A 14,547-nucleotide genomic window follows, 5' to 3' on the forward strand; every position below is an offset into this window, starting at 1 on the left:
GTAATGAGCCAACACTTCCTTGGACGTGATCAAACCTTTGCATTTATGGAAGGCACATTTACAGTCTTCGCTCCATTTCCAAATTACTCCCGTTTGTAGCAGTGCGTTAAGAGGGTGCAGAACCGTTGACAAGTTCGGTAAAAATTTATGATAGTAATTTATTAATCCCAGGAACGACCTTAATTGTGAGACATTTTCAGGTGCTGGGGCTTTTACGACCACTTCAATTTTTTCAGGTGACTTATGCAACCCTTCTTCGTTAATGACATGGCCACAATATGATATTTGTTTCTGGAAAAATTCGCACTTGGGGCGATTTGCTCGTAGGCCCCGCTATCTCAGCCTCGTCAGCACCTGCTCCAAATTGGCAAGGTGCTCGTTGTCGTTTTCTCCTGTTACAAGGATGTCGTCTAGGTAGCATTGAGTCCCCGGAATCCCTTGCAGGACTTGCTCCATAGCTGGAGCTGATGCCACTCCGAAAACCAGTCGATTGTACTGGTACAGGCCTTTGTGTGTATTTATCGTGAGATACTTTTTAGAGGCCTCCTCAACCTCCATCTGTAGATATGCCTGTGCCAAGTCAATTTTGGTGAAACCTTTCCCTCCGGATAGTGAGGCGAAAATATCTTCTATCCTCGGAAGAGGATACTGTACCGTGTGAAGAACCGGGTTTACAGTCACCTTGAAGTCCCCACAGATGCGAATTTTTCTCTGTTCTTCAGATTTATCATTATTCAACGTTTTATTCATGACCGGGACGATGGGTGTTGCCCACTCGCTCCAATCTACCTTGGATAACACGCCTGCTTTTTCTAAATTCTCCAGCTCTGCCTCGACTGCTGGACGAATTGCGTATGGCACCGGCCTTGCCTTAAAAAACTTGGGAATTGCCGCATCTTCCACTTTTATTGAGGCGGTGGCGCCTTTCAGGGTTCCTAGTTCCTGTTGAAACACTTCTTTGGCGTTAGCCAAGATTTCTTTTAATCGTCCAGGTATGACGTCATCATCATTTTTTCTCTTACAGGTCACCGTCAGTGCCTGAATGGAGTGCCAGTCTAAACGTATCTTTCTGATCCATTCACGTCCCAACAACGGTGGACCACCATCTTGCAGAACTTATAAATACAACTTCTGTATTTCCTTGCCGTTGTATACAACAGGCACCCTTATTTTCCCTCTGGGGTATACTTTCTGCCCCGTATATGTCTTCAAGATAATGGATGTGTCTTTCAAAGGTATATGCGGAAATAGCCGCTCGTAATCCCGTCGACTTATGACGGTCAGAGCTGATCCTGTATCTAGCTCCATTTTAACTGGGGACCCCGCTATCGTGAGGGTAACCCAAATGGTCTGGTAATCTTCTTTGGCAATTACATTATGTAATTTGAGACAGCTTTGTCTCTTGTTTCCGGAGTCGCTATCGCTCTTCTGGTCTTCGGAGCTACTGTCCGTCATCATTTGTACCTTTCTGTACTTTTCCTTATTGACCTTTTTACTGTCAGCGGATTTTTTTCCAGATCGGCATACACGTGCAATGTGTCCCATCTTTCCGCATTGCCTGCATGCTTTGTCCTTGAACTAGCAGTCCCTCTGGTCATGGGTGGATCTGCCGCAGCGATAACATCTCTTGAAACCCCGTGTCATTTCATGGGTGCCGAAGTCCTGTGGCTTTTGCTGTATCTCTGCAGCTCCTCTTGCTGCTGCTTCGTATGATACAGCCACACTGAAAGCCTTGCCCAGTGTCAAATCTTTCTCAGAAAGTAGTCTTTTCTGTGTTCCTTCGCTTAGGAGACCGCAGACGAATTTGTCTCGTAGAGAATCTGTCAGTCCTGCCCCGAATTGGCAGTGCTTTGACAGCTTTCGTAATTCGGTGAGGTAATCAGCGTTACTTTCATTCTTGTGCTGATTCCTCCTGAAGAATTTGAATCGTTCCGCTATCAGCAGCGGTGTTGGGTTTAAGTGCTCCTGTAGGGCATCAACAATCTCCTTAAAATTCTTGTCCATCGGTTTGGCTGGAGTGATCAAGTTTCGTAACAGCCCGTATGTCCTTGCGCCCATCAGATTTAGAAGTACCGATGCCTTTTTATCATCCGCTACTTCATTCGCCTTGCAATATACCTCCACTCTTTCCATATATGTGGTCCAATCCTCTATATCACTATCGAAAGCAGTAATATTGCCAGCCTTAGGCATCCTGAAAATCAAAAATGGCGCCTCCCGCGCTTTTCCTTCTTCCCTGCCAAGTCAAGATGGCGCTTCCCGCCGCTGCTGCCAACGCTGTTCTCCGCGGTTCCCGTTGCGACCTGCAGCTTTTCGCAGTATTTCTATTTTTAAATTTTTTTTATTTACACATATATTTTATACAGTTTCTCCGTCACTTGGAGAATCGTTCCCGTCGGACCCTCTGGGACTTTCCCCTCCCTCTGCTCGGTCAGAACGCTGACCTGCTTTGCAGCGCCGGCCGTCTCCTGAGTGCTCCACCCTCTGTCTCTGTTTGCTTTTGCTTTCCGACTCGCTGATCGGCCCCACTGCAGAGCCACCCGATCGAGCCCCAGCCCGCCGCCCAGGAAGGATCAGTGCACTACCTGCCACCAGCCCGTTTAGCTGGTGAAACCACAGTCTTTTTTTTCTTCGACCTTCGTCTGAGGAATCGATCTCCTTGAGGTGCTGCCGAATTGCAGGTAAGTTCATTTCTAACTCGTCGCCACTGTTGAATCCGTGTGTTAATGGAGACACGGAATGCAGGAGTTGATTTAACAAGTGTTTACTGAACAAAGTCTGGAGGTGAACTAACTATACAAGACACTATACAGGCTTATATACCCGAGTGGTCACTACCGGTACTACAGTACACAGGGGCTTCAAAAAAACATAGTTCCTCTTAAAGGTACATACACTACAGATGGGGACTGGCTGGGCCTCTGTTCAAGGAAGGAGCGCAGAGCCTACCAACCGTTCTGGTGGGGGATGGAGGTATAGAGGGACTGAGCATCCGTGATGAAAGGGAGAAGGTTCAAGCCAGGAAACTGGAAATGGTTAAAGTGGCGGAGGGTGTCAGAAGAGTCGTGGATGTAGGCCGGAAGCGACTGGACAAGGGGTGACAAAATAGAGTGGAGATAGGAGAAAATAAGTTCCGTGGGGCAGGAACAAGCTGAAACAATGGGTCTACCTGGGAAGTCCTGTTTGTGGATCTTAGGAAGGAGATAGAAGCGGGCTGTGCAGGGTTGGGGGACTCAGGTTGGAGACCGTGGGGGAGGAAGATCTCCAGAGGAGGTGAGGTCAGTGACGAACTGGGAAACCATGGCTTGATGTTCGGCGGTGCAATCATCTTCCGGGGGTGGAGGGGTAGGAGCAGATGTTGTAGAGTTGCCAAACAACATTAGCGCCACCCTTGTCAGCAGGTTTAATGATGTCAGGGTTAGACCCGAGAGAATGCTGCAAGTTTGGAGGGAGATAGATTAGAGTGAGTGAGGGGAATAGAGAAATTGAGACAGCCGAAGTCACAATGGCAGTTCTCAATGAAAAGATCAAGAGAGGGTAAAAGGCCAGATGGAGGCGTCCACGTGGAACGGGAATTCTGAAGACAGGAAAAATGGTCTGCTGTGCGGGCGGTGGGGGGGGGAGGTCTCCTGAGCCAAGAAGTGGAGGCGTAAGGGGATGAAGCTGAGGCCTTTGCTGCTGAGGACTGATTGTTCGGGGTCAGAGAGGGGAAGGTCAGAGGGGATAGTGAAAACACGTCAAAGGTGAGATTGGAAGAAGGGATGGGGTCAGAGGAAAGTGAAGGGGAAGGAGGATCAGGAGGGGCGTTGGTATCTAAAGAGTTGTTGCCGTTTGCGGCCCTTGACCCATGAAGGGAAGAAAAAAAGTTTTTTTGTTAAAGTGCCGGATGAAGCAAAGGATGAAATGGAACTGTGGACCAGGGCAGTTGTAAAATAGTGAGTCGGTGCTGCTGAAGAGAGGTCGAGAGTGTGCATGCTGTAGATGGATGGTTTGCTGCTCTGTCAGTATTTCTACAATTACGCTTCAACAAAAAAGTGATCTCGTAACAACTTAGCGTTAAGCACAACTTTGCTCGAATGCATTCTGTGATGGATCGGTAGACCGCAGGAATGTGCTCATGATTTGCCTCGAGGGTGGTGAGATTTCCCCTGCAGTAAGTGCAACAAAATTGTAAACATATTACAAAAAGGAATTCTTTCCTCATGATGAGTTGCTGAATTTGGTTATGCTGTTGGGGCACAGTGAGTTACCCATCTCTCTCATGCTACCCAGCGTTATGCTTGAGCAAAAGACCCAAGTATAAGCTGCCCTCCTGATCGCCTTTACAGTAACAATAACTTGCATTTATATAATGCCGTTAACGTAGCAAAATGTCCCAAGGCACTTCACAGAAGCTTAAAAGAAAAATAGGCGCGGAGGGCCTTACAGGAAACTCTTTATTATCCGGCACCAACGGGACCGGCGTGGTGCCAGTTTATCAAAAAGTCCGGATTACAGAGAGATATAGTTAAAAAGGTACGAGAGCTCCGTACACTGCAACAAATCCAGGCTTCCCTGTTGCTTAGCAACATGTGCAGGAACTCCGGCCACAGACCAAGCGTCCCTGTTGCTTAGCAACAAGTGCACGAACCCCGGTTACACAGCCACAGATCCAGGAACTGCCACTAATATGAAGTAAAACTTACCTGAACCTACTCCTGAATTTTGCTGGTTAACAGAGGTTTCCGGTTATTTAGGTGCCGGTTAAAAGAGAGTTTCCCGTACATAGACTGGGGGGGCTGAGGCATTGGGGAGGTTCATACGCCAATTTTCCTTCACAGTTTGTTTTCAGTGAGGGCTTGATGTGCGATAGGAAACGGGCAACAGAGTTTTGGATGAGCTGACATTTATAGAGTGTGGGAGGCCGACCAGCTGGGCATTGGAGTAATCAATAGAATGAGCAAGGTTTTCAGCGTCGGATAGGTTGAGGTGGAGTCGGACAATGTGATGGAAGTCTTTGTGACGGATAAACTATGGGGTCGGAAACTCAGCTTGGGGGGTCAAACAGGATGCCATGGTTACCAACAGTTCGGTTCAACCTGACATAGTGACTCAAGTGGAGGATGGAATCGGTGATGAGGATACAGAGTTTGTAGAAGGGATCGAAGACGACCACTCCAGTGTTTAGCTGGAGGAAATTACGGATCATCCAAGACTTCATGTTGGGCGTGCAGTCTGACAGCACAAAGGGGAGGGGGGAAGAGGGTGGTGGTGTAGGGGTACAGCTGGGTATCACCAGCGTTACGTGTAGAACCAAATGAGGGCAGGACCAGCTGGACAATGGGTGAGATTGAAAGAGGATGGTGTGGTCTATCTTGTAGAACACTGCAGAAGTTAGGACCATTTCAGTGTTGTGGGAGGGGTGGAAACCTGATTGGAGGGATTCAAACGCAGTTGCGGGAGAAATGGGCGAAGATGCGAGAAGCAGCAACACCTTTGAGGTCTTTGGAGAGGAAAGGGAGATTGCAGATGAAGCAGCAGTTAGCAAGGACAGAGGGACCGAAGCTGGGTTTTTTGAGGGGTAGAATGACCGCAGCTTTGAAAGGGAGAAGGACGTTCCAAGTCCTGTTGAAGCTGCCTCCTCTGCTTTTTAAAAAAAAAAATATTGGGAGATAGAAACTGAGATTAAGGAAATTCCAGAAGTCTGGAACAAAAATAGATCATTCTACTGGCATTCGCAGATGAACAGCATCTGAATGAGAAAGGCAGGTTAATGTTGGGGTGGGACAGATGGTGATGGGCCATGTGAGAAATGTTGACCTGACTTTGTTTTTCTGATGTTGGCCAATTCTGCTGTGCATTTGCAGCGTTTTCTGTTTCTGTTCACTGAAGCCGTGCTTCCTTATTCATTGTGAATGTAGCTTACTGCTTTATCCCAAGAATCAGAACGCATCAGCGAACTTTTATAATTTACCCAAAGCAAAAGCCAACTCTTTTTATTGGCCAATACATTGATGCCACTCTTGTAGTTTCCATGGACAGTTTGCAAAAACTAGGATTGTGCTTTTAGGATTTGGCTTTGGATGGTTGAACTTTGTTTTATGGTATCTGAATATTCAAATTCAACATTGGAGATCTATTTGGTGCAGGGCTGGGAAACCATATGAATTAAAATTAGGGTATGGGCCCTCCAAAGCTGAAGTCTTGAGTGCACGTTCCTTCAGAGTATCCTTGTATAGTACAATATTTCAGTGCTTTTTTCAACCTGTCTTGATTCAAACTGACTGTGTGTTTGGGTACATTAGGTAATGTAGAAATAATCTGCTGTCTGTTTTTCCCCCAGACACTGGCAGATCAAGAAGACAATGCAGAGGTAGAGATTGCCAGATGTGTCAAGGGGCAGTATTTTGGAGAGTTAGCACTGGTTACTAACAAGCCCAGAGCGGCTACAGCGTATGCTGTTGGAGATGTCAAGTGCTTAGGCAAGTATTCTTTACCTTACACTTTAACTTGTTGCTGTTACGTGCAGTAGGAACAAGTTTCCCTTCAAAAATACCTTTTATTCATTCCAATTGTTTTTTGCGATGGATGTCTGTGTTTGGTGATTGGATGTTTTCCGTCTTGCGCTCCCAAATCTAATAATGTTGTGGACTCACTATCACGTTCCCAAGGGGATCCACAGACACCAGTTTAAAGGTCTGTACAATTGAGATGGTGGAACATAGGTGATACTGTAAGACCATGATTTACAATATATTAGGTTACTGGGACATGTACTGTTTACTTCATAGTAGCTATCTATTATCTATATATATAAAGCGGCTCTTCTGTCTGTCCCGATGTCTGTCTGTCCGTTCTCTATACGTTTGAAAGTTACAGAGCGTACCGACGCGCACGTAGCCTCAAAAGAAAGCTTACGATTCCGGACCGGTCATAGGCGTATTTACGTTTCGGCCGGACAAAAATCCCGCCCGCGGTATCCCAAAAACGTTCAGCGTTCTGCTCATTAGCATCTCATTAGCGACCGTGTGACGTCGAGGTCCACCAATCGGACGGCGGGTTCCTTCCTACAGTTGAGTGTCGAGTGACTCGACGATCGACCAATCCTACGCTTCGGTGACCTGACCGGTCGACCAATCGGTGCGTGTGTGGGCGGGCCTTATCCTTCTGAACCGAGGTGAGTGGCCACCATCTTGATTTTTCACAATTTTTTCCCCCACACTTTCTGTGTGTTAGGGAACTAAGGTAAATATTTTAATGATGTGTTAGGGAATTAAATAACAATTTAATAGGGGGGGGAGAGCCTCGGGAAATCGCGGGGGGGGGGGGGAGAGCCTCGGGAAATCGCGGGGGGGGGGGAGAGCCTCGGGAAATCGCTGGGGGGGGAGAGCCTCGGGAAATCGCGGGGGGGGGGGGGAGAGCCTCGGGAAATCGCGGGGGGGGGGGAGAGCCTCGGTAAATCGCGGGGGGGGTGGCGAGCCTCGGGAAATCGCGGGGGGCTCGCGCCGCCCGCACTGACCGCGCATGCGCCGCCCGCCCGCCCACAGCGGCCGTCCATCAGCTGCGCGATACGCGGGGGACCTCAGCTCCGGACCTCAGGCGCTAGGCAGGGGAAGGGGCCGGAGAGAGGGACAGAGGGGAGTGGGGGAGGGAGGGAGACAGGGGAGGGAGAGGAGAGGAGGGGAGGGAGAGGAGGGGAGGGGAGGGAGGGATAGGACAGGGAGAGGACATGACAGGGAGAGGGGGGACACACAGGGGCAGGGAGACCAAGCACCCCAAAATTGCCCTCGCAACGCGGGGCTCCCCAGCTAGTTATATATATAAAAGGATAGTGGTGTCCGTCCGTCTGTCCGTCATTCTAGAGCGTACCTACACATATGTTATATCAAAAGAAAGCTGATGATCAAGGGAGTGTCATAGGCGTATTTACTTTTTGGTCAGACAAAAATTGTTCGGAAAGTATACAAAAAACGTTCAAAAATCCGCTCATTAGCGGTTGACCAATCCTACCGCTCATTAGCGTTGAGTGACGTGATGGTTGACCAATCCTACAGTTCAGTGACCTGATGGTTGACCAATCGGTGCGTCACGGGCGGGACCTAATCCTGCAGCCTCCCGAAACGTTGCCGCCATTTTTTCCCCTGCTTTTACCAGCTGCGGCGGCCCGCCGGAGCGGGGAGGTGAGTTGGGTCACTCGGGCCGATGGGGTCACTCGGGCCGGGCCTGACAACCGCTCAGCCCGAGACACAGAGCGGGGGAGCAGCAGCGGCCAGCCGTCAACCGCACGGCCCGAGACAGAGCGGGGGAGTGGCAGCGGCCGGCCGTCAACCGCGCGGCCCTCTGAACTGCCCTGGCAACGCCGGGCCCCCCCAGCTAGTATATGACACTTGAACAAATAATCTTGGCTGATATTTCAGTGCTGTCCTGAAAGTGTTTCATTTTAAGGATCTGCAGATTGCCCAGGAGAAAGATTGAGACACTGTTCCTGAAGCTTGCTTTGACCTTTTTTCCCCATTCATGTCTCCTCTGTGTTTTTGATCTCCTATGTTGTTCTAAACAAGCTTGTATGCAAAATATTTTATAGTCGAATAAATAAGCTTGTTAAAGGTTTTAAACAATTGTTTTTTTTGTTTGCCTCCTCTTTGCAGTGATGGATATTCAAGCATTTGAAAGATTGTTAGGCCCTTGCATGGAAATCATGAAGAGAAATATAGTGAATTATGAAGAACAACTTGTCTCCTTGTTTGGTACCAGTTTGGACTTGGTGAATCCTGGTATATAGGCACGTTCTTATCCAGTGCCTTCTCAGTTTGATGAAAACAAAATATCCACACACACAAAAAAAACTCCCCACAGAAAACGCAGTAAATGGGCAAAGCAGCATTTTCTGCCTCTTTCCATCCCGTGGGGCAACCACCATGTGATGATGAAATACATTACTGCCCAGTCAGGGATGGGAAAATGTGTGGCATATGTTCTATTTTTTTTTGTTATCTGCCTTCTTGGGTTTAAAAGCATATTCTGTATCTTGGGTTGTTTTTTTTTCCAAAAAAAAACACAAAAAAAATGTTGATTTATGAATTATCAAACTGAACCGCAAAGACAAATACTAAATGTAATTTTTGATAAGATGAAATGAACAGATTCAGTGTTTCTTTGTTACTTATATAAGTAGGTGACCGGTTATTGCCAAAAAAAAACAAAAAAAAAAGTATGATTGTTGTGATACTTTGAAAAGTATCTGGGTAGGTTTTAATGTTTCATATAAAACCGGCTTCTTTAAAGCTCCCTAAATTGTGTTAAATGTAGACCACAAGAGCTGCTTCAAATCAAGGGGTTTCCAAAATGAAAAGTTGTGCATCTATAGTGGGTATTCAGCATGGTACAAATCCGCAGTATGAAACAATCTCGAGGTCCAGTGACAAGTGATGGTCTTTCAGAACAAGGAATGGGGGGGAAGAAACATTGCCAATTTGCACAATTACAGCTGTATGGCTGGTCTCCAGTTCGTTGCCCTGTGCGGTTAACTTAACAGCATAGACACCCTGGAACAAGAGTGCCGTTCCTATCTACATGCGTCCAGTGTTTCTGTTAAAACCTGTCAACAGATGTCCTTTACTGTAACTTTTTTTCTTTTTTTTGTTGTTGAGGTTTTGCAGTGGGCTCGGGTCGAAGCGTGCATTTTTTTCAACAAATGAGTCTTCTCAAGTGCATAGGAGCACTGGTTATCTGGTACACCTTGTGCATGTTACTTGTGGCCACCGTAGCTAGCAGGTTGAGTTATTATACAGTGTCTACAAGCAAAAGCAAGGTCAAGAATTTTGTGCTTTTGTTCCTTTGCTTCCATTTTGTTGCTTAATATTTGTCTCCTTTTTTTCCCCCCCCATCCCTTCCCCAATGCCTCCTGCATCCGTATAATGTTCAGGTGAGGAGGGGTGAAGAGTTTTCAGCTCACCAGACAGGTGTTCAAGAATTGGCACACTTGAGTGATGGGCAAGAAGTATCTCTGCCCAGTTACTTTCCCTACCTGCTCTCGTCTCCATTCCCCCCCCCCACCCCCAACCCAGACCAATCCTTGACCTACTTGCACCCCTTCAGGGTTGTGTTGGGTAGATTAGTTGAGGTTAGTATTTGAGCTCTCATATCCCCTAACTGAGAGAGCTCAGTTCTCGTCTAGTTATCCGAGAGCCATGGTATGATTAAGTGTACTTATTAGGAAAGGTTATTGAGGATTTGATGTGTGACCAGATTCTTTGAGAGCCCTGTCCCACAATACAGATGTACCTGCAGTCATCGAATCATGAGGGTGTTGTTGGCCTTAGTCTGGGAATTTTTTTAATTAATGTGGTGTAACTAGTTACAATAAAGTGATTACAGCCACCATTTTATCCAGGACCAAATGATTCCTCCAAACTTCTCAAGTTGAGAAGTTCCTGGGTCCTAAGGTATAGAAAAATTTGATTAAGGTCACTTTTTATGTTTAGTGTATATTTCCTTCCATAAACCTGTGGTTCACCCTTCAATAAATCTAACAATATAATCATTTTGAGTTTTTCTTACTGGGCCACAGTAATGGTAGATGCAGTTGGCCACTGTCTGTGCAGAAATACTGGTAAAAGATACAAGAAGCTGTTGTGAAAATTCACCAAACTTTTATTACAACAGTTTCTTGGATGCCTAATTACTCAGCAAGTAGTTGGTTTGTCAGGACAGTCCTGGGTTTAATTCTCCCGTCTTGTGTTGAATTAGTTCATCTGAGCCAGTTTGCTGTTGGTGATCAGTAAAGGCCTCAGCACCCCTGGGTTGGGTAGAGGAGACTGGCTATTGTTCCCACTCTTGATCACTATCCTGCTGAGAATTGGACATCGGGTGAGGGCAGGGTCATGCTTGACGGGGGGGGGGGGGGGGGGTCAAATATCCTGTTGGCATTCACTGCTGAGACTCGTGCATGAAGAATCGCCACAAGAGTGAGGTACAGAAGGGCAACTGGTGCCTGTGGGACCAGACCCCATCAAGGAGTCGATACCTTCAAGTGAGGCAGGGGAGAAAATTGGCAGGAGAAGATGGAAGGAAATTAAAGGTTTCTTTGACATGAGCGAGCTTGCTTTAGTAATTACTAATTTTTAGTTTTGTGCTAATTTGAGTTCTTATCATTTCACTAAGGTGTGCACCTGCTGTATTTGCTGCTAGATTTAACAATAGTGGGCTGATAATGCGGTCCTGATGGAGCAACGCCAGGACTCCAGCGCATCATGCGCTGGTCATGCCCGAGAGCCAAGTGCTACCCTCAGTGGATAATGCAAGGTCAGCTAACTAGTGCTGTTTTTTTTTTTAAAAGCATGTTGTGCATGCTGCACTAGGAGATTTCTGGCATTAGCAGCTCATAATGGGCTGCTGGTGGTTTGAAGGTACCATTCTTTGTCGGGAGATGGTCAGCACCAGCATCAAAGTGGCCTTTTAAGGCCAAAGTCGGTTAGCAAGGTGGCCCTGTTGGACCACCTAGGAGGAATAAATTCCAGGTAGAGTAACAAGTGTTGAGCAACTTACAGTGCTGTTGATGCACTCCAGCTACAAGTCCCTTAAATAATATCCAGGGCCGCAATAAGCCTTGCATATGGTGTGTGTGTGTGCAGGTTGAGAATGCCAACAGCATGTGTCTGCAGCATTTTGCCTTCTGACCTCAGCACCCAGTATTACGGTGGCAGGCAGCACTGCAGTGCTTGACGTCGCACTCTCCCACTTGTCCCGTTCTGCTCGACTTTTGATGCACCGTTCTACCTGGGACCACTTCGGTTTTGGTATTGTATGGAAAATCGGGTTTCCATCCACCATCAGTGTGTGTGCTCTTTGTGACGAGAATTACAAGCTTTACCTTAATTTGAGCTCATTGCACGGTTCAGCCTGCTTTACTTTAATTTTTACAACTTATAACACACAATTGACAGCCTGACATTCTGACCTCAAAAAGAAGAGAACAGAGAGATACTGGTTAATTTTGCTGCGTGTTACATTGAAGGGGCTATAACATTAGAGTTTATTTAGATCTTAACTACATATTGAGTGACATTCCAACAGAGCTCTGAAGTTAGAGGAGGAAAAGAAGGCTATTCTGACGACAGTTAGTTTACTTAAAAGAGAAACTGTTTGGTGACTTAGATCCTTTCCAATTTTTTTTATATGGCTGCACAACGGGTTGGCTGCTGCCTGCCCCACTTTTTCCTGCCACCTTCTGTAGTTCTGACTCCTGAGGTATATTTTCAGAGGCACCGGAATCACTGCGGTACCTTGCCTAAGCGAGCCCGGACTGTGAGTTCTGATAGGCTCGTGTGCTGTGGAATGCATCACAGCAGAGCCCGATCCTGTCGTTGCCCAATTGTCCAGACGCGCGCACCTTCTGACGGGAATTATTACTACTCAACAACGATGACAACTTGGGCGGAAACCCTGCCTACTCTTTTTTTTGTTTCCACCCTCTAACCCAGTGGCACCAAGTCCAGTTGTAGCATCGCAGCGGATCTCTCTCCAGAGAACTTACGTACATTTTATACTATAGCAGTCTCTGGTGGTGAAGCTCACTGGCTGAGAATAAATCTAAAGTACAGAACCCAGCAGGCAAATTGTACAGGAAACTTTTTTTTATCCGGCCTCGACGGGACCAACGTGGTGCCGGTTGACCAAAAAGTCCGGATTACAGAGAGGTATACTTACCAAGGTACGAGAGCCCTGTACACAGCACTTGTGCAGGAGTCCCGGTTACACGGCCACAGATCCAGGAGTCCCTGTTGCACGGCCACAGGTGCAAGAGCCCTGGTTACATGGCCACAGGTGTAAGAGCCCTGGTTACACGGCCACAGGTGCAAGAGCCCTGGTTACACGGCCACAGGTGCAAGAGCCCTGGTTACACGGCCACAGATCCAGGAACCCCGGTTACACAGCCACTAATATATAGTAAAACTTACCTGAACCTACTCCTGAATTTTGCCGGTTAAGAGAGATTTCTGGATATTTAAGTGCCGGTTAAAACAGAGTTTCCTGTACTCTGATTATACCTGCAACATTGGTAAGATCTAGTGTCGCTCACACTGTACAGTTCTTTGTGTATCATATAGGGACTTTCCTGATCATATACCCAATGTATTTCTAATCATATTAGTGCATTGGCAGTGATGTTGAACACAGTCAGTTAGCCTAGTGGCCAAAGCCTGCAACATTGTGACAGGTGACACTGCAGAACTGAATGGGAAATGTTGACATAGTAGTTTACAATAGTAAATGTGACTAGTTACAGTAAGGTTTGTAGACTGGATGTCCGTTGCCCCACGCACTCCATTACCATTTAAGCTGTATTTCCTTTTCCTGTTCTTACTAACCAAAAATACATTGCTTCGTACTTTTCAAAATTCATCTTCATCTGCTACCTTCACTTCCCCATCCTGCTAGCCTATCGATGTGCTCCTACACTTTTCAGACTGTTTGGCATGGTTGGCAATTTGACGTCATCAGCAAATTTCAGTATTATTCCCTCAATTGCCAAGGCCAGGTCATGTAACTATATAGTAACTAAGAGCAATCCCAACATCGCTCCCTGTGGAACACCACTAATCACATCTATGCTTTCTGCCCTCAACCATATCTCTGTCCATGAATCATTCCACTTGATTCTATGTACCATTATCTTTGCCATAAGCCACTTATGAGCTACCTTGCTAAATGCTTTTTTGAAATCCATAGTGCTCGATACACAGCATTTCCTTTATCCTCACTGTTCTTCAAAGAGTTCTATAGGATTGGTGAAGCATTGAGCTGCCTTTTAGAAATTGGTATTGACTGGCCCTGATTAACATGTTTTTCTGAGTGTTTAGTCATTTCATCCCATGCTCTAGATGTTGGCTGCCACAACATCAATAATTGCCTTGAAAGATATTGTCAGCGAAAAGGCCCTAAAACTGAATAAACCACACCAATGAACATCAGTCTGTGGTGCAAACATTATTTTTAAATTACTAACATGATCCGAAGCATTTAATCTCTTTTTTACTTTGACTGTTTTCGTCCCGGGCTTTGCTGTCATGCTTTAAGGCTGCCAATCCCTCGTGAGTTTACTGTCTTGTTATCACTCTTAGGTTATCGATTATTTTTATCCAACATCATCTGGATATGTGTTAATTTGGTGGGAAGGGGGCAGGGAAAAGAGGGACTTGTGTGTTGATTGCAGTGTTTTTGTATTAAAATCTCGCACTTCATGTAAATAAATAAACTGGCCGTTTCATTTCACTAGTGGACTATTTGATTACTAGAGTTGACCGACTGCAGAGGACGTTTCATGTTTCGCTGTGACTGAAAATGGTAGCTCCATGTATAACCCGTGTATTACTGCTCATACTGTTCCAGTGCTGTAACCGTGTATTACAGAGCCGGAACATAGGAACAGGAGTGGGCCATTCAGCCCCTCGAGAGCCTGTTCCGCCATTCAATTAGGTCATGGCTGATCTGAAATACGCATCAGATCAGTCAGCCTCTGAAAGAGAAAAGGCAGAGGTTAACACTTGGGATAGAACGCTTCATCGG

At 46.5% G+C, this 14,547-nt stretch overlaps 2 protein-coding genes across 6 annotated transcripts in view; one reads left to right on the top strand and one right to left on the bottom strand.

The window, feature by feature from the left end:
* Positions 1-14,253, top strand: part of prkar2aa (protein kinase, cAMP-dependent, regulatory, type II, alpha A) — a 286,292-nt gene extending 272,039 nt beyond the window's left edge. For both annotated transcript variants that reach the window (XM_086002060.1, XM_086002062.1), the window contains exons 10-11: positions 6,323-6,461; positions 8,628-14,253. In XM_086002060.1, coding sequence (XP_085858186.1) covers positions 6,323-6,461; positions 8,628-8,761 — 273 coding nt within the window. In that variant the 3' untranslated portion in view covers positions 8,762-14,253. The remainder of the gene's footprint in view (positions 1-6,322; positions 6,462-8,627) is intronic.
* Positions 1-14,547, bottom strand: part of LOC147111297 (uncharacterized) — a 182,119-nt gene that overhangs the window by 66,324 nt on the left and 101,248 nt on the right. The window lies entirely within an intron of this gene.

The sequence above is a fragment of the Somniosus microcephalus genome, chromosome 11 (genome assembly GCF_052327205.1).
Source record: "Somniosus microcephalus isolate GS21.2 chromosome 11, FLI_Smic_1.0, whole genome shotgun sequence".
In the NCBI taxonomy this organism is placed as follows: domain Eukaryota; kingdom Metazoa; phylum Chordata; class Chondrichthyes; order Squaliformes; family Somniosidae; genus Somniosus; species Somniosus microcephalus.